The 21597-nt window shown below is 37.3% G+C and overlaps 1 protein-coding gene across 2 annotated transcripts in view; it reads left to right on the top strand.

The window, feature by feature from the left end:
• Positions 1-21380, top strand: part of LOC132102847 (rap guanine nucleotide exchange factor 5-like) — a 78477-nt gene extending 57097 nt beyond the window's left edge. For both annotated transcript variants that reach the window (XM_059507530.1, XM_059507531.1), the window contains 15 exons: positions 4376-4454; positions 5749-5893; positions 7767-7864; positions 12354-12384; positions 14175-14253; positions 14445-14594; positions 15418-15515; positions 16129-16245; positions 16547-16725; positions 17419-17509; positions 17711-17761; positions 18014-18101; positions 20004-20068; positions 20369-20423; positions 20680-21380. In XM_059507530.1, coding sequence (XP_059363513.1) covers positions 4376-4454; positions 5749-5893; positions 7767-7864; positions 12354-12384; positions 14175-14253; positions 14445-14594; positions 15418-15515; positions 16129-16245; positions 16547-16725; positions 17419-17509; positions 17711-17761; positions 18014-18101; positions 20004-20068; positions 20369-20423; positions 20680-20798 — 1445 coding nt within the window. In that variant the 3' untranslated portion in view covers positions 20799-21380. The remainder of the gene's footprint in view (positions 1-4375; positions 4455-5748; positions 5894-7766; positions 7865-12353; positions 12385-14174; positions 14254-14444; positions 14595-15417; positions 15516-16128; positions 16246-16546; positions 16726-17418; positions 17510-17710; positions 17762-18013; positions 18102-20003; positions 20069-20368; positions 20424-20679) is intronic.
• The last annotated feature ends 217 nt before the right edge of the window (positions 21381-21597 follow it).

Genomic DNA, 21597 nt, shown 5'->3' with positions numbered 1-21597 from the left:
CAGATTACCATAATGATCCGAGCAGTTCAGTAGAGCAGAACGCACAAAGCTCAAGGAAGTAAGTGTGAAATTAAGGACGAATTTACAACAGTGCCAATGCAGCACACTCACACCGCAGCCTGCAGGAACAGAGTCACTAATAGGATTTACAGCTTATGGAGGAATCCCGCTGTCACTATACACTGCTTCAGAAAACACTCAACTCATTCATAATGTTCTCCTCCTCTCCATTCCACCCTGCTTCCCTCCAACTTTGCTCTGAGTTGGAAAAGCCTAATTTAGCAGTAATTGGAATAAACATCAGAGTGCCTTAAATCTGACTGTGAGAAATGGCTGCAGTCTGTTTGTTTGGCTCGGTTTAATTACATTTTCAGGGACTCCTAAGGCCTGCATTTGCACTTACCTTTTTAGTATTACCACACAAAATCACTAGAACTTTATATCTTTTCTGACTTATAATTGCACAATTCATTATATATACACTCACCTAAGGGATTATTAGGAACACCTGTTCAATTTCTCATTAATGCAATTATCTATTCAACCAATCACATGGCAGTTGCTTTAATGCATTTAGGGATGTGGTCCTGGTCAAGACAATCTCCTGAACTCCAAACTGAATGTCAGAATGGGAAAGAAAGGTGATTTAAACAATTTTGAGCCTGGCATGGTTGTTGGTGCAAGACGGGCCAGGTCTGAGTATTTCACAATCTGCTCAGTTACTGGGATTTTCACGCACAACCATTTCTAGGGTTTACAAAGAATGGTGTGAAAAGGGAAAAACATCCAGTATGCGGCAGTCCTGTGGCGAAAATGCCTTGTTGATGCTAGAGGTCAGAGGAGAATGGGCCGACTGATTCAAGCTGATAGAAGAGCAACTTGACTGAAATAACCACTCGTTACAACTGAGGTATCCAGCAAAGCAATAATGAAGCCACAACACGCACAACCTTGAGGCGTAACATACCTGAGCATTGTTTCTGACCATGTCCATCCCTTTATGACCACCATGTACCCATTTTCTGATGGCTACTTCCAGCAGGAAATTGCACCATGTCACAAAGCTCGAGTCATTTCAAATTGGTTTCTTGAACATGACAATGAGTTCACTGTACTAAAATGGCCCCAAAGTCACCAGATCTCAACCCAATAGAGCATCTTTGGGATGTGGTGGAACGGGAGCTTCGTGCCCTGGATGTCCATCCCACAAATCTCCATCAACTGCAAGATGCTATCCTATCAATATGGGCCAACATTTCTAAAGAATGCTTTCAGCACCTTGTTGAATCAATGCCACGTAGAATTAAGGCAGTTCTGAAGGCGAAAAACACAGTATTAGTATGGTGTTCCTAATTCAGATTTTTTAAATGCCTTTTTTCATTACAAAATGTTATGATTTGAGTTAGATGTTTAACTGAAAAATAAACAAGTGAAGTGAAACATTAGGTTTTGCTCAGTGTTGTTACATTTGTTGGAAGGTGTTCAGAATGTATGATGACTGCATCTAAATTACTCACAAGCCAAAAACAGATTATGAAATGATCTGCAATTCAGAGGCTTAGATGTAGAGATTCTGACGATCAGTAGATCAGATGAGAATATCGATTGATGTCTGTGAGAGCGAATGGTGAATTCAGTTTCCTGCAGAGCAAATTAAAGTGAAATGGGCAGTGAATGCACATAAGTCATTAGGGCCTTACCAGAGTAATAGTGTGTTTCAGTGGAATCAGCAGAGAGGGCAGGCGTATTAAGGGCCATTTAATGCCCAGCTCTTGCTTTTTTTTTTACTTCTTGCTCACTTTTTCTGTATTTTGTCTCTTTCTTTTGTCTCATTATTATTAGTGTTAAGATGTAGTAGTAAGGGCTCACTAACCACAAGATCCATGAACCAGCAGCATTTTTACCCAATAAGATAGCCAGTCCAAGTGGACTGTCCCAGTAATATGTTTGTGACACATGTCAAAGTTGTGGAATTACTGCTGAAATTACTTGGAGCCATGTCCATGTTTTACAACCTAATTCATAAGTATACTTTCAGTACCTAACGTCTTACTAGAACTTAAAAACCACATAATGACCCAAAAAGTCACTTGTAAATGTATAAAATTCATTGCAGAAGTAAAAAAATATCAAGTGTCATCTGCAAACTAAATGATGTTAGACCTCAGAATGAGCTGGAATGTGCACTGTCGAATTACAAGCTACCGGCAAAACAAGGGGAAAAATGTTACATTTTTACATTACATTTTGGTAAAATGTTCACAAAAAGAGTTATTCAGAGTGATAAGCCATGAAAAGGATCTTACTCATACTGACTGACAGATCCGAAGCGTATGCACAAAGACTCGTTTTAGAAAGCTTGCGATCCCAAAACTTAGAATTACAGTATTTCAAGATATCTGTCTTGACAAGTATTCACGCAAACATAATCTGTTATGTCTTAAGTGAATGTTTGGTTAACTGTTGGGGAATAACATCTGATGTGTAACATTATATTAGATCCATGCATTACAGTAGGTCTTAATATAGGACGTCTGTGTCATTAATGTTAATCGATCAGTAAAAGAAATGAGGAAATCACGTAATGCTCTTGATTTGAACTTCTTTATTTGTAATGATTTTTATTTTTTATAACTACTCATTTTTGAAAATGTGCTAATTGTGAATCACTTTGCCAGCACAGGTCACATACATAATAATAATGATTCTATATAACAATTTGGAATATTAGTTATAATTACAAAACAAAACAAAAAAAAAGTTTTCGGAAGAAGTCGTCTTTGCTAACCAAGGCTGCACTTATTTGATCGATACAATAAAATTGATTAGGTATAAATATTGTGAAATATTATTACAATTGAAAGTAAATGAACAACATTTGATTTTAAATATGTTGTAATATCCCTGATGGCAAAGCTGAATTTTTTATGAAATTGCAATTTATATATATATATATATATATATATATATATATATATATATACTGTAACCATATAATAGTATAATATATATACCTCTTTCATTATTATTATTTTTTCATGCAAAACGCTTAACATATAATTAAGCTTAATTAAACGTGAGTGAAATGTTTCACTTGAATAGTGAGTTGATCAGATCCGTTTAGATCCTGTGTACCGCTCATTTTTGAATTTCTCATCTGAGACCTTATCATTCTGTATGATACTGTTGTTCTATTAAGAATTATTGTCAGTAGATGAAATAATGGAAACAAAGAATCCCTTCATCTCATATGAGGTTACATTAAGGTGAATGATAAAGGGTTCTTCGTCTTTTCCAGCATGAAATGAATCTCTTTAGCAAAGTTTACACAGCATATGATTGAATCTGGCTTTTTACTATACACAGAGGAAACATTCTGTCATCCTGCGAGTCAGATAAGTATTGCCGCCATTGCTGTGCTGTGGGATTAAAAACATTGGGAGTCTTGCTCAAGGTCACCACGCACCAAGGGCTCGTTAATTCAGTCATACTTTCACAGCGAGATGATGTATGAACAGCGGCACTGAACGCTTCCAGGTAAACACAACTCGAATTAAAGTGGTGCAATACTAAAGTGTGATAATGTAGGGGAAAGGGGGTAAGGAGAAAAGAGAGAGCAGAAGAAAACAAACAAGAGCACATGTAAACTGCTTGTTGGATTTGATTCAGCTGTGCTGAATTTTTCATGATGCGACAGTACATGCACCAGAGTCTTAGCTTTACTGTCTCAATGTAGCTGCAATGATTAACTTTGTGAAACCAACAGGTTTTAAGGAATAGTTTGCCCCAAAATGAAATGTTGGCCAGTGTTTATTCATTTCCATGTCTTTCGTAAATGGATTTTCTTCCATGGAACACAAAAAAGGTTTTGACAGAATGTACAAGCTGCTCTGTTTAGTACAGTAAAAGTGGATACATATTAAATTTATGCATTACAGTGCATTCAGGCTGTCAATTTTTACCTATCATGTGTTCCCAGGGAATCGGACACCCAACCTTGTGCTTGATAACGCAATGCTCTACCACTTGAGCTACAGGAACACTATATATATATATTCTTTTTTTCACACACAAAGAAATTGTATGACTTGAAGACTCGGACTATAGCACTTAAGTCATATGGAATGATCATATGATTCTTTTATGCTTTTTTCGAGCCCCATCCACCATCATTATTTGAAAAGAGCAGAATGATCATTCTTCAAAATGTCTCCTCTGACAAAACGAATAATACTGAAATGACATAAGGGTGAACTATTCCTTTAAAATCTTAAAATCATTCTTCATTATGATGTTTCTTCAGAGTTTTTCAGGATTTTGTGTTATTTTCTTACTTAAATGTCTAATATGTGTTACATGTTCTGTTCATGTTCAGAGAATCTATTGGATGACTTCCTGCTGACGTACCCTGTGTTCATGTCCACCAGTGACCTGTGCCAAGCACTACTCGGTCAATATCCTTCTCATGATATGAACACATCCTCTCTTATGCTTCATTGCTGATGTTGTTTTTGCTATAACAGTTGCCTGCTTGCATTTTTAAAGGTGAGCTGTACAATATAAAGAACCACTTAAAAGTTTGGGGTCAGTAATTTTTCATGTTTATAAAAGCTGTCTCTTATGCTAACCAAGGTTGTATTTGTTTAATTAAAAAAAATAGTAAAACCCGTAATATTTAAATATATTAATACAATTTAAAATAACTGTTTTCCTTTTTAATATATTTTAAAATGTAATTTATTCCTGTGATGCAAAGCTCAGCATCATTACTCCAGTCTTCGGTGTCACATGATCCTTCAGAAATCATTCTGATATGCTGATTTACAGCTCAAAAACATTTCTATATAATGTTAAAAATAGTTATGCTGTTTAATATTTTTGTGGGAACTCTTATTTATTTTTCAGGTTTCTCTTATTAAAGTAAAAAAAATAAAATAAAAAAAAGTTTTTATTTGAAATATATATATTTATTTGTGTGTGTGTGTGTGTGTGTATATGTCTTTACTGTCACTTTTGATCAATTTAATTTGTCCTTGCTGAATAAAATTATTATTATTATTATTATTCTATTTTACCTACAAATTTAAATGTTAGTGTATATATGATGTAAAGTAATACTTTATATTATATAAGTTTTAATTAAATTTATTAACTAATTTAATATATTAAATTATTTATAAATTCATAAATTGTATTATTTTAATAGTATTATATAAATTAGATAGTTAACATACAGTAAACATTATTAATATACTTAATATGTATTAAAATTTTATATTTTAGTTTTGAAATGTACATGAAGGCACAGTTAACCTTGATCTACAAAAATACATCTTAACAGAAACACTTTAAGTATAAGCCCTTAACATTAGGAAATAAACTCACAAGTGTGAATAAACTATATAACTACAGTTTTGACAGTGTATATAGTAATGTAAACTCTACATTATATATTGTGTATCCTCTGTTCTGAACAATCTAAAACTAAAAAAGCGAGATGATCTGCGACCCATAATGAAACAATAAGCAATTCATAGCAATGTTACACATGTTCTTTTACATGATCTTAACGATCTATCTGGCGTTAAACCACTTAACAAATTCCATGCTGTTTAGCCGAGGGCATGCAATTAATTCTCTGTTACCGAACCCGTTTTAATTTAACACAGAGAATTCAGCCGCAGGCATTTCCTCCTTGCTCTGAACTGTGCTGGAATAGATTTTAAGCCTTAACTGCTCCTGGTCCACCTATTGTTCAAAGAAAGGCAGGATGAAAGAGGAGGGGAGAGACACTCTGCTTAGGAAACGAAAAGTGCTGCACCTGCTGTCCCAGTGGAGCTCACTGTGCACAGACCTGCCCCGGGACAATGAGCACACCAAACTATTCCTCAAGGTACGGATGGAGAGAAGGGAGGAAATTATTTTTGGAAATACAAAAATGCCACCATCCCTACAGTACTTGATTCCTTAATGCTACATAATGAGTCGAGTAGTGTTGTCACGATACCAAAATTATTGTTTCAATACCGATACCTAGTTAAGAATTGCGATTTCGATACTCTTTCAATACTTTTCCTGAAAAGGGAAAATACACTCTCAAATATCATTGATGTGCTTCATTTTAAAACCGGGACAACATTCTAATCATATAAAACACTAATAAATGAACATATGAACAGCAGATATATTAAACATTTGAACAAAATATGAAATATCAAAATATAAAAAATAAAATAGAGCAATGACATTCAAGGTAAAGAAAGAATAAATTTAGCAGCATTATCTCAGCTATCATAAGAAACATAAGAGTAATACAAACATAAGAGAATCTTGATTCTGAACTATGAACAAAATATGAACAGCGATTATATTAATCAATGTTTCTGAACTCAGGAGATTAAATGTCAAAATATAAATAATATCAATTTAAGCAATGGCATTCAAGTAAAAAAAAAATAATTTAGCAGCAATATCTCAGATATTGTAAATCATTCTGTCAGTTGTGCTACTTTTTCTTTCAGAAGAGAAAACTCAGCCAGTGAGCTTTAGTGAGCGTCATCGTTGTCTACCAGTCGTGGACCGGCGGCCACAGTATCACTTGCGCTCGCACATGCAGCCTAGTGATGTGTGGGTCGGGTTTTTTTCCAACCCGCAGGTCCCGCTTTTATGAAATTATTTGGCCCGCCCCAGCCCGCAAATAAAGTAAAATTTCTTTACCCACCCCGACCCGCGCATCGGGGACATCACGGAAGATACGTTGCTACTAGATTCATATTTCTTGTTCACTGAAGTTCCTCCCTCCACAGCAGCGCGCGAGCTCGGCGCTATTAGCAGCGCATGCAGCTCGTGAACAGCTCTGTGAACTGTTTCATCCTGTCAAAGAGTTACTCAAGATGTGACGGAGCATGTGATTTGTTGAATGTAGTGAACCCATACGCCCTTCACTGAACGAGATCGAGAGATCTTCTCATTCGTGAATGAGTTAAATGAACTGATACATCTCGTTCCTGAATGAAATGAATGAGTATACAGGGTCAGTGGGTCAGCAATCAGCAGATACAAAGCGCAGTTATAGGTGCTGTGCAGATACGCTCGTTTTCATATTTAGCATAAAGAAAATAAATCCACGTTTAATCCCCGATTAATGTGAATATTATATATTAACTGTCTGACCAAACAATTAAAATGTTAATTATGCAAGAAAACCTCGTGCTTTGTTCATCTGAACAACTTATTTAAACTATTTAATACGATTATGCACACATTTTAGTAAAGCAAAATCAGTTTAGTAAGGCCACTAATGCAGCCATCTCGCTGTAGTGCTTTTTTGCTGCTTGCGTGAGGAGAAAAAGCACAGACGTCCATAGGGAGGCACTGGAAGCGTGCGTTGCACACACCAACATGAAATACGTCTCTTAGAAATCTGGAACCCAGTCATTCTTTGAAGTATCGATACTAATAAATTTAGGAATTGTGACGTTTTAAATTTCCGAGAATTGCGATACTTTTGAAGTATCGGTGCACCGTGCAACACTAGAGTCGAGATCACGAGATTATTGCTGGCTTCAGAGCATTTTTAAATGCCCTTAGACATTTTCATTAGCATACGCGACACATGAACATGTATCTCTGTGAAATGGTGCACACTTATCCGTTTTTGTTATTTAAATAAGTGAAATGAATCAGATTTTTCAGTTGCCATGGCAGTAAGTTATGCCCCATTTGCAACCTAAAAATGTGTTCTTGTGTTCATTTAACATTTGTAGACTCTGTACAGATACGTTCTGGGTGATCTCTATGAGTTTCCCTCACTGGAGAAGGATCTAAAAGAACTTCAGAAACTTCTATGGATGCAAAGGAGACAGTGAGTCACCACATTGCCACAATCACATCTGATATTACACACTCAGTTTTATTAGGCTTAAATGACCCATTTCTTATTCATAAAACTCGGTTATATATGGTAACCTTCGTTTTGTGAAGGAGGGAACGGAGACATCATGTCGGTGACCGACAAATTGGGATATCAATTCGATAGACGAGCCAATGCACATTGGCATGCAATTATTGCATCCAGTGCAGCTGATCGCAGCGTAACCCAGCCGCTCAGCATTGGTACAGTATCCATGGCAGTGGGACGTCTCCATTTCCTCCTTCAGGGAACAAGGGTTACCATACGTAATCGAGATGTTCCCTTTCAGTCGTTCACTCTCGACGTCAGGTCGGTGACGGGCGAATTGGGAAAAACAGGCTCTAAGGCTATACCGTGGACTTTACACATATGGGATCCACTTAGGTCTCTCATATGGAACCCAGCCTTCTACTGGTTCTCAAGGATTCAGTGAGTGAAAGCCTGGCCCAAGACGCTCCGTCACATCTGGCTACCGAGGGGATGGAGGACCTCGACAGAGTCTACGATATGGACTATATAAAGTGGTTTTAGCAAGCCGACACTAACCGGAGCCTCTCAGTGCCACTACCCATTTGAGGTGAGAACACAGGAGGAGCTGCTAGACAACAGCTGCTCTGAGATCCTAAAGCTTTGTGTCTGGTCTATGTAGCATCTCAAGGCTAGGACAGGACAGAGCAAAGCTTGGGCTGGGTCTGCTTCCTCTGGGGGCATTGCTTGCAGGTTCATCACCTGATCCCTGAAGGGAGTAGCAGGAACCTTGGGCACATAGCCGGGCCAAGGCCTCAGGATTACCTGGGAGTCAGCCGGCCCAAACTCTAGGAATGAATCATCGACAGAAAAAATGTGTGCAGGTCCCCTACCATCTTGATGGAGGCAAGTGCAAGCAGGAGCAGAGTTTTCAATGAAATAAACTTCCCTTCTGCGGTGTCATGGTATGCAGCAATAGCAGCAACCTGGACTTTGAGGGTTTCCAGCTGGCTGCAAAAAGGAAAGCACAACCCTGATCAGATATCTCCGGGGGACAAGACGAGAAGAACACCACTCGACGAACAGGTTCCACTTCAAGGTGTAAGTGTGTCTCATAGATGGTGCTCTTGCTAAAGTGATGGTGTCCACTAACTGGGGTAGGTCACCAAGAATCTCCGCGTCCCATCCAGGGACCAGACATGAAGTTTCCAGAGGTCTGGACGTGGGTGCCACATGGTGCCCAGTCTCTGAGTCAGTAGATCCTTCCTCAGAGGAATCCGCCAGGGAGGGGGTAACGCGAAGAGCACTAGTTTGGGGGAACCAGGTCTGAGTGGGCCAATACAGCGCCACAAGTGAGACTTGCTCCTCATCCTCCCTAACCTTGCACAGCGTCTGTGTGAGAAGGCTCACTGGGGGAAACGCATACATGCGCAGGCCCCGTGGCCAGCTGTGTGCCAGTGCGTCCATGCTGAGTGTTCCCTTGGACAGGGAGTAGAACAATTGGCAGTGAGAGGTCTCTTGACAAGCAAACAGGTCTACCTGAGTGGATCTGAAATGTCTCCAAATCAGCTGGACCGTCCGGGGATGGAGTCACCTCTCCCAGGAGCGTAGCTTGAGACAGCTCATCGGCCGTACGGTTGAGCAGGCTCGGGATGTGAATGGCATTCAGTGACCTCAGAAACTTACCACTCTAAAGGAGGAGGTGGAAGGCGAGTTGCGAAATGCGACGGGAGTGCAGACAACCTTGTCGGTTTATTTACGCAAGAGTCGCTGTGTTGTCCATTCGAACCAGCACTTGCTTGCCTCGTAAGCGCCCTTTGAGATGGTCCAAGGCAAGGCGTACTGCTAGCAACTCCAGGCAATTGATATGCCAGTGCAGATGGGGACCCGTCTGTATAAACGCTTATCTACATTTTGAATAAATCATGCTGGAGAAGTTTTTATCCATGCAACCCTTTTTCCAGGCCAACATGACAAGGTTTTCCTCAACTTCCTCGTTTTGTGTGTTCCCCGGGAGATATGATGAGAAAAAGAGTAACAGAGAGATGATAGCAGAGTGTAAAGATGTTATTCAGAAGCTATGTTGTATGTGATTCTCATCTCACAATCTGTTGACAGGTAAAACTCTCATCAGTCAGTCCCAGATGAGAGGTTCTACTGTGGGTGATAACTGAGCTTTAATTTGTTGAAAAGGATTTAGAAGACTTTGGCTTCTTTTGAATTTCTCTCAACAGAAATTAACTGCAACAAGCCGATACACTGAAAGATCTACAAAATGCACAACATTTTACATCAGAAGGCAAGGACACACAATCTTTGACAGCAATAATGACAGAATTTAGAACCAAGTTCCGCCATTGCCCAAGGGAATAAGCCACATTATTACACTGGGTGTCTAAAAAAAATCTATTCAAACTGAGATGCATGTGTCCTTTCAGATTTGTGAGTGTTTTATATTATATTATATTATATTATATTATATTATATTATATTATATTATATTATATTATATTATATTATATTATATTATATTATATTATATTATATTATATTATATTATATTATATTAAAATAGTTAGCATTTTCTTATTTTAGAGCTGACGTTTTTCAATAAAAACGTATGCTTATATATTTATATAGTATATTAGTGCTATTGTCTGCGATTAATCACATTGTTATGCACAAAACTAATTATGCATTCAAAAGTAATGTATTGTGCACTTTTTTACATTTAAAAGTAGGCCTACTGGTATATAAACAAAAGTGTAATAACATTTGGTTTGCAAACACTTTAAACAAATAAGGTGCTTTTTACAGCAGTGTTCCTTTTACATAGTAGCAGTTAAAATATTTATTTGTAGCCTAAATCTCAACTTATAACATTAATGTAATTAAACTAAATATAAAACAAGATTCAATCATAACATTATAACAGGCACCTTCCTATTAGAGACCTGCACGATCAGTGTGGCGCTGGACAAAACTTGATGGGCGGGTAGAGACTCATGTGTGCGTGATGCAGGAGAATAATTAGGCTGTGCTCACACTAGGCAATCTTAACAGTGCCATAGCAAATTTGACCCCTAAAGCCTGGTTTGTTTGACTAGTGTGATCATTCCGTTTAGCAGTCCCTGTCTCAGTTGGAAGAGGTGGGCAAGAGCTCAGTTCACTTATATATAGATCATATAGATCAGTGAGTGTGAGCGCTAACCGTGCCGGAGTGCAGATCTTCTGATAATGTGCTGCATGATTGCATGAATATTTCTGAGCGGCGAAAGCGTAGATCTGTAAAGCAATATATTGTGAAAGGGCCATGTGTTACCGCATCCCATACCACTCAAAATAATAAACCGCAAAGTTAACGAAATGATTCACTCCACTGTGTTGAGTGAGAGCGATTCTCTGCTGCCTTCATGTGCTATTGGAAACTTCCTATTTACAACTTAAAAAGTCATGATTACAAGCTTGTTGCATTCTTTTCTGTTAAAAATAACAGTGGAAAGTTGTTTGTAAATGTTGATGCTTAGCCAAATTATTTGATCGAGAGCACCCCCTCCTGTGAACCATGATTCATCTGTAGGCCTATGTGTATTCAGAGCCAGTGAGCAACGGACTTTCATAATAATAATAAAAAAATAATAATAATTAAAATAAAGTAATTGTCAATGTTAGTCAATTAATGCATTAACTTAATAATAACGTGTTACCTTGCCCAAACATGATATATATATACACACACACACACACACACACACACACACACACTAATACACAACAAAATTCTACAAAGTACTTAAAATCTCTCTCTTTTTTTTTTTTTTACTTTGGTCATGTTTCACATCACCTTGCTTTCTGAAGACAGGACAGCCATGTTTATACAGTAACTACAGTAAGGTCAGGGTAAGGCTTTTTGGGTGAATAAATGTTAAACTTTATTAACACAGAATTAGGAAAGGGGCTTTGTAATATTCAGATCAGACTGCAGAATAAACTAAATCCACCAGGTCAAAGAGCTTAGCATATGAGATCTTATCCAGTATTTCTGTTTAGTAAGCAGAAGTCCTGGCTTTGACCTCTCGGCTATACATCACATGCCTGCTGGTGCTTCATGAAAGGCCAATGATTAATTATAGAGGCATCAGATGGGGAATATGGAGACTATAAAGCTCCCTCTGATTGCCCGTTTTTATCAGGCTGTTTAATCAGAATGAGGTGTGCATGGATGAGGAAGTTATGCGCTTTCATTTAGATGAGGCAATCAGTAAATCACGTCGTGTCAGACTTTAATGTTAGCGCTGATGATTCAGGCCTGATCTGAATGAGAAAAGGCTTTTTACGACTGTTCCTCGCAGTGTGTGGGAGATGCCATCTTGCAGAATTTATATAATGGCACATTTATATTACAAGTGATTCCTTTGACTCATTCTTCTCTGTTTCTTTTTGTCTCCTTCGTCCTACCCCTCTCATCTCTCAGCACGGTAGATGAATACTCTCCACAAAGGAAGGTAAGAGTTAAGACCATCTATTGTATTACCTGCACAGAATCTCTATTAAGCCTTCTCAGTGTACTTTGATTAAACTCCTTGTGTTTTATTGGGGAAAGATTGTACAGAAATCACTATATTGACACTTAAGAGTCATTGTATTGACACTTGCACACGCTTGAGGCTTTGTGATTTAAAAAAGCAAATGCAGGACATTTCAGGCTTCGATCACTTCTATCATTCTCACTTCAACAAAGAAAAAAACTAAAGAAAAAAACAAACTCCATCCTAAAGTAACCTGCAAGTTTCAACCACAGATTTTAATAGAGAGCTTTTCCAAAATGGGCTTAAGAAATATTATAAAAATGTTAAATATGAGCCCATTCACACCAGGGATAATAACGATATCTATAAAGTTTTAATTCCACACCACGACTATAATTATAACAACACAGAAGAACGATATAGCTGGAATCACTTTCAAAAGCCAGTCAGCCTATCAGAATCCATCCTGCTTTAAAGAGCTCAAACATTTAAAGGGATACTCCGCAACAAAATGAAGATTTTGTCATTTATCACTTACCCCCATGTCGTTCCAAACCCGTAAAAGCTTTGTTCATTTTCAGAACACAATTTAAGATATTTTGGATGAAATCTGGGCTTGTGACTGTCCCATAGACAGCCAAGTAAAATACACCGTCAAGGTCCAGAAAGTGTCTAAAGCATTGTCAGAATAGTCCATCTGCCATCAGTGTTTCAACAGTAACATTATGAAGCGACGAGAATCCTTTCTGTATGCAAAAAAAAAAAAAAAAAGACTTTAATCAACAATTTGTCTCGTCTGTGGAGTGACACAGAGGAGTCAAAGTTTTGCATAAAAAAGTCTTCATAAAGTTATGAAGTGACGACAATACTTTTTGTATGCAAATTAAAAAAAAGACCTTATTTAACAATTTGTCTCCTCTGTGTCACAAATTGTTGAATAAAGTTTGTTGAATTTTTTTTTTTTTTTTAATTCAAAAAGTATTGTTGTCTCTTCATAACGTTACTGTTGAACCACTGATGGCAGGTGGACTGTTCTGATGATGCTTTTCATACTTTTATGGACCTTGACAGTGTATTTTACTTGGTAGTCTATGGGACAGTCACAAACCTCACCGTTTTCATCCGAAATATCTTAAATTGTGATCCGAAGACGAACAAAGCTTTTTCGAGTTTGGTAGACATGGGGGTAAGTGATTAATGAGAAAATGTTCATTTTGGGGTCGAGTATCCCTTTAAAGCGGCTGCTTTAGCTATGGAATTTCTGCTGCTAGTAATTTATATTTAAAAAATTAAAAATATTCCTCTTGTTCAGTGTTATTTTAGTATTATTTATATTATTATAATATCAATGAAAATTATGAATTACATGAAATTAGCTTTTATTTTGATATTTTTTGCTTTATTTTTTACAATATTGTCCAAGTTGTACTTATTTTGTGCTATTTTTAAAATTAATATTTAAATTTATTTTTCTGCAATTATAGTCATTATTATAGTAATATGGTATAGTAATTCACATGTTCATTTCAATTTTTTTTTTATTTTTTATATATTTTAATTAGATTTCATCTGTATTTAAATTAATGAAATATTTCCGTTAATGTTTTGTTTTAGTTTTACTTAACAATAACACTACTCATTTTAAAGACTGAGATGATGAGTTGTACACTATCAGGCTTTCACCGTTTTGTGTGTGTATCTGTGTGAGTCTGTGTATTTCTCATAAACAATAATATTCTCAATGCCACACATTTACTACGTTCCAGAATAAAGCTCTCTTCCATCAGCTGAGTCTAAAGGAGAACTGGCACCCTGTGAGAGGAGCTCAGAGGGAGAGGAAGGAAGGTAAGCTCATAAAATATTCCCTCATATTTCTCTCCTGTATACTCTCATAGAGTTCTGACTGCCTGCAGAGTTGCTGGAGACCCACGGCAGGTTGTTTATGAATAACAGCACATGAAAATCTTATTTTATAGCATTTTTATGAGAACTGGTGGCTGATTCATGCAGTGTTGGGTGTGTGTGTTTCTCCTCAGTGCTGTGTCGTGTGTATGTGACCATAGACTCATACGTGAGTGTGAGGACCCACAGTGAGGTGTCCGTGCAGGAACTGCTGAGCACTGTGGCTGAAAGGTTCGACTGTGCTGAAGACGACATGGTGTTGATGGCTGTCACTTATCCTGGAGGTCTGAGCAAGTTCATTCAACTGTCTATTTTTATATTGATTGACATCACTGCAGCTTTATGTTGAGACATGTATGAGACATCCCTGTCTGCTGGGGTGCCATCATGCTTTTAAACAAGTAATTAGGGTACAACAGAGCTTAAAGCCTGTCTTAAAGGTGCTGTATGTAATTGTTTTGACTGTTATAAAGCATTAAAAAAACCATATGTTTGCAGAAATAACAAGTTCACATACTTGTTTCTCCGAAAAACAATGCCGATAGTTTTTCCACACACTGGGTTGCCAGGTGACGGAAAACAGAGCGTACTACATTTTTCCTGTTACGTGTTCTCAATCTGGCAACTCCCATGAGTGTGGAGTTTGAGGACCAGAGACAGGAAAAGCAACTTTGGCCAATATTTAGAATTTGGACTGCAGTATCCATTTCAACCGCTGCTTTCCAAATTACATACTGCACCTTTAAGGATTTTTTTTTTGTATGATTAATGAAATAATACATTTTTGTTATTTAAAATTGTCATGCACCATACTTATAAAAAAAATGATGGAATTGATTATAAAATATAACGTAAAAATTTAATTTTTAAAAAGAACCTCTTCAGCAAATAATGCACCATTTTTTAGTGGTGCACTCACTTTTGGCATGGCCTCAAGTATTTTGTAAGAACTCTCTTATTTAACTTTTTCCTACTGCGCAATTGGCTCTTGGGACTAAGTAAATCATTTCTAAATAAATTTTTAGTTACCTGATTTCTGTTGTAGCTCACTGTTTACCCTTTTGATATTCCCTGACACTGACGCTTTCTCTCCATCGTTATTTCCAGAGAAGGTTCTGCTTCAGTCAGATCAGTGTGTGTTCTCGTCTTCACTCAGTGCCGCTGAGAGGCTGCACGTCTGCAGAAGAGACCTGATGGAGATCATGGTGAGAGTCAGAATGTTGTTCTCTGAACTGCTCTTAAAAGAATCCTGCTTTCCACACCATTAGTTCAAGTCCACACACAACTGTACAACTTGAAGCACACTGTATTCTAAACTTTTTTTGCACCAAAGTTCCTGCCAGGATTTTATGCCAGAAACAAACTCTTTGCAAGTATGAAAATAAACTTGAATAATATACAAAACCTTACCTTACCTTCTCTTATGCTGGATCAAGTTGCAGGATATCCAATACTTGTTGATATGCAAATATTGGGAATCAAATATGCTCAAGATTCTAATGTCTATGACAATTTGTGATTGACCCACTTTAGCTTAGTATTCATAACTGGTCTGGGTAAACCAGGAATATGTGTGTATACATAGTATATTCATCTTAATTTTAATCTTAATCTTAATGGGCGGCAGTGGCTCAGTGGTTCATGTAGGTTGTTGGTGAATGTGAGGCAACTTGTAAATTGCTTTGGATGGCCATGGGGTCTGTTGAAAGCGCTATATAAATGCAGTCAATTTACCATTTAATTTGAAAAGAGCAAGTGAATTTGCACTAAAACCAACAGTTTAATAACAATCAGGATGTCTATCTTCTGTTCTCCCAGAGTCCCTTCACTGATAACGGGCAGCAGCGCTCAGTGAAGATGCTGAGCATGAACACGTGGGATGTAGCCGTGTCGCTCACCAACTGTGACTGGAGTCTCTTTAGTATCGTGCATGAGGTAATGTCTGCACATTTCCGACAGTGCAGCACTAGAGAAGGTTTCCTAGAAAAAGATATCAGTGAAATACAAACTAAAGTTTAAATTTAAAATCAACCACTGAGTTAGTTACATTAGACTCAAACACAGTTACTTGATGTAATATCAGTCTGGAATGAAAGTAAATATATACAATGGCAGTGATCATTTTAAGAACATGGCTGGCTTGTAATCAAACACACTCAATAGTTTTGATTCCAAAAAAGAACCGCTAACAATGTTCAACAATCTCAGAGCCATGACATTTTACCTTTCTCTGCAGCAAGAGCTGGTATACTTTACACTGAGCCGAGACGCGAGCGCCGGCCACACGATGGCGCTGGAGCAGCTGTTGCAGCGCTGCAATGAGACTCAGCAGTGGGTGATGACTGAAGTGCTCCTGTGCCCAAACCTCTGCAAACGTGTGCAGCTCTTCAAGAAATTCATCAAGATCGCAGCACAGTAAGTGTACACTTAGTCTCAGCCTGAGATGTCACGCCCACAGACCGTTGGCTAAACGTTTAATGCAAATGGGACACAAAAGTGGAAACACTTCAGGAGTGTCAAAGTCGTCATCGGATTGGTTGAATTCTACAGGATTTCTGCGAGACATGTGTCGCGTTCTTTAATGTTCCGCCTGAAAACAAAAATACAGTGGCGCCAAACCCCTTCACGAAAGAAGAATGCAGCCGTGTTTACAACTGTGACGACGAGCGCTTATCAGGATCAACTAAACACTGGATTTTCTAAAGTATGTGAAATATGTATAGAATCTTTAAAATACGTCCAAGAGTTTTACACACTGGTCTGTTATTTCGGTGACATTTCTACGCCTCAAAATGTGATGATGAACGAAATGAACTGTAGTTGGTTGTTTGACATGTCGGTCAAACGGTTTTGGCCAATGAAAGCTGCCATGAATTCCAGACCTTCAGTCCAATCTGAAATAATCCCATATTTAAGCTGAACGACCATAGCCCTAGCAAACATCCACCTAGCAACTCAAGACATCCTAGCAATCACATCAACACCCTGACATTGTGGAAGAAAGTTTCTCTAGAAAATTAAGTTATTTGTGGTCGTATTTCGTTCTATTCAAATATTTCAGATATTTCAAACAATGAGCACGCTCATGTGATCTTCCTTTCTTTTTAGCTGTAAAGCACAGAGGAACCTGAGCTCATTCTTTGCCATCATTATGGGACTGAACAGTCCTGCTGTCAGTCGACTCACTCAGACATGGGAGGTAGGAAGACACCATCTCCAGTGCACAGAAATATACTACTATATATGTGGAAGTTTGTAGTCTTGCAGTTTTTCATCATCAATCTTTATGATGTATTATGTTTTAGAAGCAAGAAGTGCATTGCAAACTCTGCGAAACTGGAACTGTACATTGGCTTCAGTTCTAAAGGTTTTTTTTTTTTTTACCTGTCCTCATTTTTAGAAAGTCCCTGGGAAGTTCAGGAAGTTGTTCTCCGAGATGGAGAGCTTGACGGTAAGTGATTGTCTCATCACAATCTTAAATTGCCTCCTGCTAGTTCACCCCCTGCTAGAGAATTTTGTGCCGTTTACGGCTCATTAGGACATAATATATGAAGCCGTAATCATATGGGAGTCTCTGGCCTCCAGGGAGGAAACAGTGGGTGATGTTACAGAGGAAGAGATTTGAGTCTAACCAGATGGTTTCAGTGTAAAATAAAACAAACCCGCAAATATGTACACATGAATGCTTTTTCATGACCCGCAGGACCCTTCTTTAAATCACAAAGCCTACAGAGATGCCTTCAGGAAGATGAAGTCTCCCAAGATCCCTTTCCTGCCTCTGCTTCTGAAAGGTGCAGAAAAGCAAATTTAAGATTCACAACATACATGATTAATAAATATTAATAATCTGCATGTGACACCGTGTCCTAACCAGCCAGAAGCTATTTATCTCACTGAACACGAAACTGCTGTTTCATATGAAGCAAGCACAACTGTTCCAAAAGATATTTGATCATTAATGTTGCAATGGAACAGAAGTAGCCAGAGATTTTATTTTGTACTGTGATTTGCAAGTGAAAAAATTATAATAAACAGAACAAAACATGTACAGTAGGGCAGGGACTTATGTGGACAGCATGATTGAAGTATAGCATATATATACTGTATATATATATATATATATATATATATATATATATATATATATATAGTACAGACCAAAAGTTTGGACACACCTTCTCATTCAAAGAGTTTTCTTTATTTTCATGACTATGAAAATTGTAGATTCACACTGAAGGCATCAAAACTATGAATTAACACACGTGGAAATATATGGAATTATATACATAACAAAAAAGTGTGAAACAACTGAAAATATGTCATAATCTAGGTTCTTCAAAGTAGCCACCTTTTGCTTTGATTACTGCTTTGCACACTCTTGGCATTCTCTTGATGAGCTTCAAGAGGTAGTCACCTGAAATGGTCTTCCAACAGTCTTGAAGGAGTTCCCCGAGATGCTTAGCACTTGTTGGCCCTTTTGCCTTCAATCTGTGGTCCAGCTCACCCCTAAACCATCTCGATTGGGTTCAGGTCCGGTGACTGTGGAGGCCAGGTCATCTGGCGCAGCACCCCATCACTCTCCTTCTTGGTCAAATAGCCCTTGATGCCTTCAGTGTGACTCTACAATTTTCATAGTCATGAAAATAAAGAAAACTCTTTGAATGAGAAGGTGTGTCCAAACTTTTGGTCTGTACTGTATATATATATATATATATATATATATATATATATATATATATATATATATATATATATATATAAAATTTTATAAAAATTAAGTTAAATTTATGCATTTAGCAGACGCTAAAGCGACTTACAGTGCATTCAGGCTATCAATTTTTACATATCATGTGTTCCCGGGGAATCAAACCCCTAACCTTGCGCTCGATAGCGCAGTGCTCTAACAATTGAGCTACAGGAACACTATACTGTATATATATATATATGGGTTGTTGACATGACATGGTATTTTCACTGTCACACAAGATATAAATAAATATATTTAGAATTTTAATCTTAAATCTTAAAATGGTCTAATTTTCAGCAATTTTGAAAAGATGACAGCAAATTTTGTCAAAGTTTGTCTCGGTAATGTCCTACAGGTCATGGGGTAAATAATATTATTCATAATTTCACATTAAATAAATAACACTAAATGTAAATAATAAAGTGTCTAACAATGAAGATAATTCTCTTTTATGCTACTTGTATATTATGAAGCTTTTTTCTCCTTTTTTTTTATATCACATCATGGGACAAATTTTGCGTACGGTTTAAAAATAATAATAATAAAAAAAAAAGGTTACTGACCACTTATATTTTCTCAAACATCAGACTTCACACTACAAAAATACATGGAATTTTTCTTAAAAAAAAAAAAAAAGGTAATACAAAAGAAAGCTATTTTTACCCAAATAAATGCTTGAATGATTCATATATTGTATGTAGAAAAAATCCCATTCTAACAGATATTTTGGACTACTGAGATTTTGGCGTGGACAGAGCTACCAATCACAACACAGCATAAATAAAACAAACAAGCTATTGACAAAATGTCTGATCATGGCTGTTTTGAACAAAAGAAATAGCATTTATTGCCACGGATCTGGTTAGGACATGGTGAGAGATTTTTCTTGAGAGACTTTTTGCCAAAGTAATGTGTAATGAATTCTAAACAGATTCTATCTGAACAGATATTACCTTCATTCATGAGGGCAACAGAACATTTCTCGACAACCTAGTCAACTTTGATAAACTAGTAAGTGAACAATTAGACCTTATAGAGGTATTTTTATTTTTATTTAAAAGCTAGTTCACCCAAAAATGAGATTTTCATCATTTACTCACCCTCAAATCATTTTAATCTTGTATGACTTTCTTTTTTCTATGTCACCAAGATTATTATTATTATTTTTTTTTAAGAAAGTCATACAAGTTTGGAATGACATGAGGGTGAGTAAATAACCCTTGAAATTAAATTTTTGGGCAACTATTCCTTTTAATGTCATGTCCCATCAAGTGAGCAAAACAAGCTAATGTGAGTGTATTTTATGTGCAGCACATGATAGCAGACACATTGCGCATTATCAGCCAGTGTCGGATAGATCACATGGGTAAGTGCTCAAATCACACATAGATAATAACTGTAAAATAATGTTTTCCTTACCTTGCTGAAGTGTAATCTCGGCCCAGCTAAAACATCCAATGAAGTTGCAAATAAATGACTGTTTGGAACATGTTTTCCACCTTGCCCACAAATTTCTCTCTTCATTTAAAGCCCGGATAGCAGAAAGTATTGTACACTCAGAGTCATCCTCACTACTGATGTGTTGGTTTCTATAGGGTATAATAATGATTTGTGTCCATCAGGAAACATGCTGTCCCAGAAAGACAGCATAGAAGTGAGAACGTACATCAATTACCTGCACGTCATCGACAATCAACAGACTCTGTTTGAGCTCTCACACAGACTTGAGCCCAGGACATAAATGATGGAAGGACATGATGTATCCTAAATCCACTACTGAAGACAGGACAGCATCCTTCCTCTAACTGAAGACTGTGATGAGTGAGTCCTCCACTAGAGAGAGACACACTCACACTAACCACACAGGATAGAACAGTATTGCACAGCCAAAGAAGCATCCGCCAGTTCAACAGTGTGAAAGGAACAAAGAAGCTGAATCATGCAAGACTGTGAAATAGAAAACTGGCTTCTGAAACAGCAAGAATTTACAGAACTGTTATAACAGGAAACATCACAGTGGATCCAGTATTCTGTATGTTACAGTACAGAAACATCACGTTGGGAATTCAAATGTTTTCATACAGCACACTTTCACTCTGTAGTGTAGGGCAGATTTTTTGTTATTTTTAGTTAATAATAGCCACATCTTTATTCCTATGTAGTCCAATTAGTCTGCAATGTGAGCTACATGCACAAATCACAAAACAATATGATGCCTTTTTAGATCATGACCAACAAACAGTTTATAGACAATCAGAAAAATATCCCAAGGCAGCACACTGTATCTTAGCTGCAGAATTGCTACCAGAAGCAGGAAGTAGAAGTCTAGATTAAAGCGACTATTAGTTGAATTTGCATAAACTTTAAAGATATCTTAAAATTATGTATATCTTTGGGGGGGGGGGGGGGGGTGCTATTTATTCATAGCAGATTTTCAGATAAATAATTGGTTTTAAATTATGGATGTATTTTATTGGAAAGGCCCTACTGAAAATAACTGAGCAGTTGTTCTTACACTAGATGGTGCTTTAGAAAAGCAA

The sequence above is a fragment of the Carassius carassius genome, chromosome 24, assembly GCF_963082965.1.
Source record: "Carassius carassius chromosome 24, fCarCar2.1, whole genome shotgun sequence".
In the NCBI taxonomy this organism is placed as follows: Eukaryota; Metazoa; Chordata; class Actinopteri; order Cypriniformes; family Cyprinidae; genus Carassius; species Carassius carassius.
The sequence above is the reverse complement of the archived record's forward strand: the minus strand, read 5'-3'. Positions and strand labels throughout refer to the sequence as shown.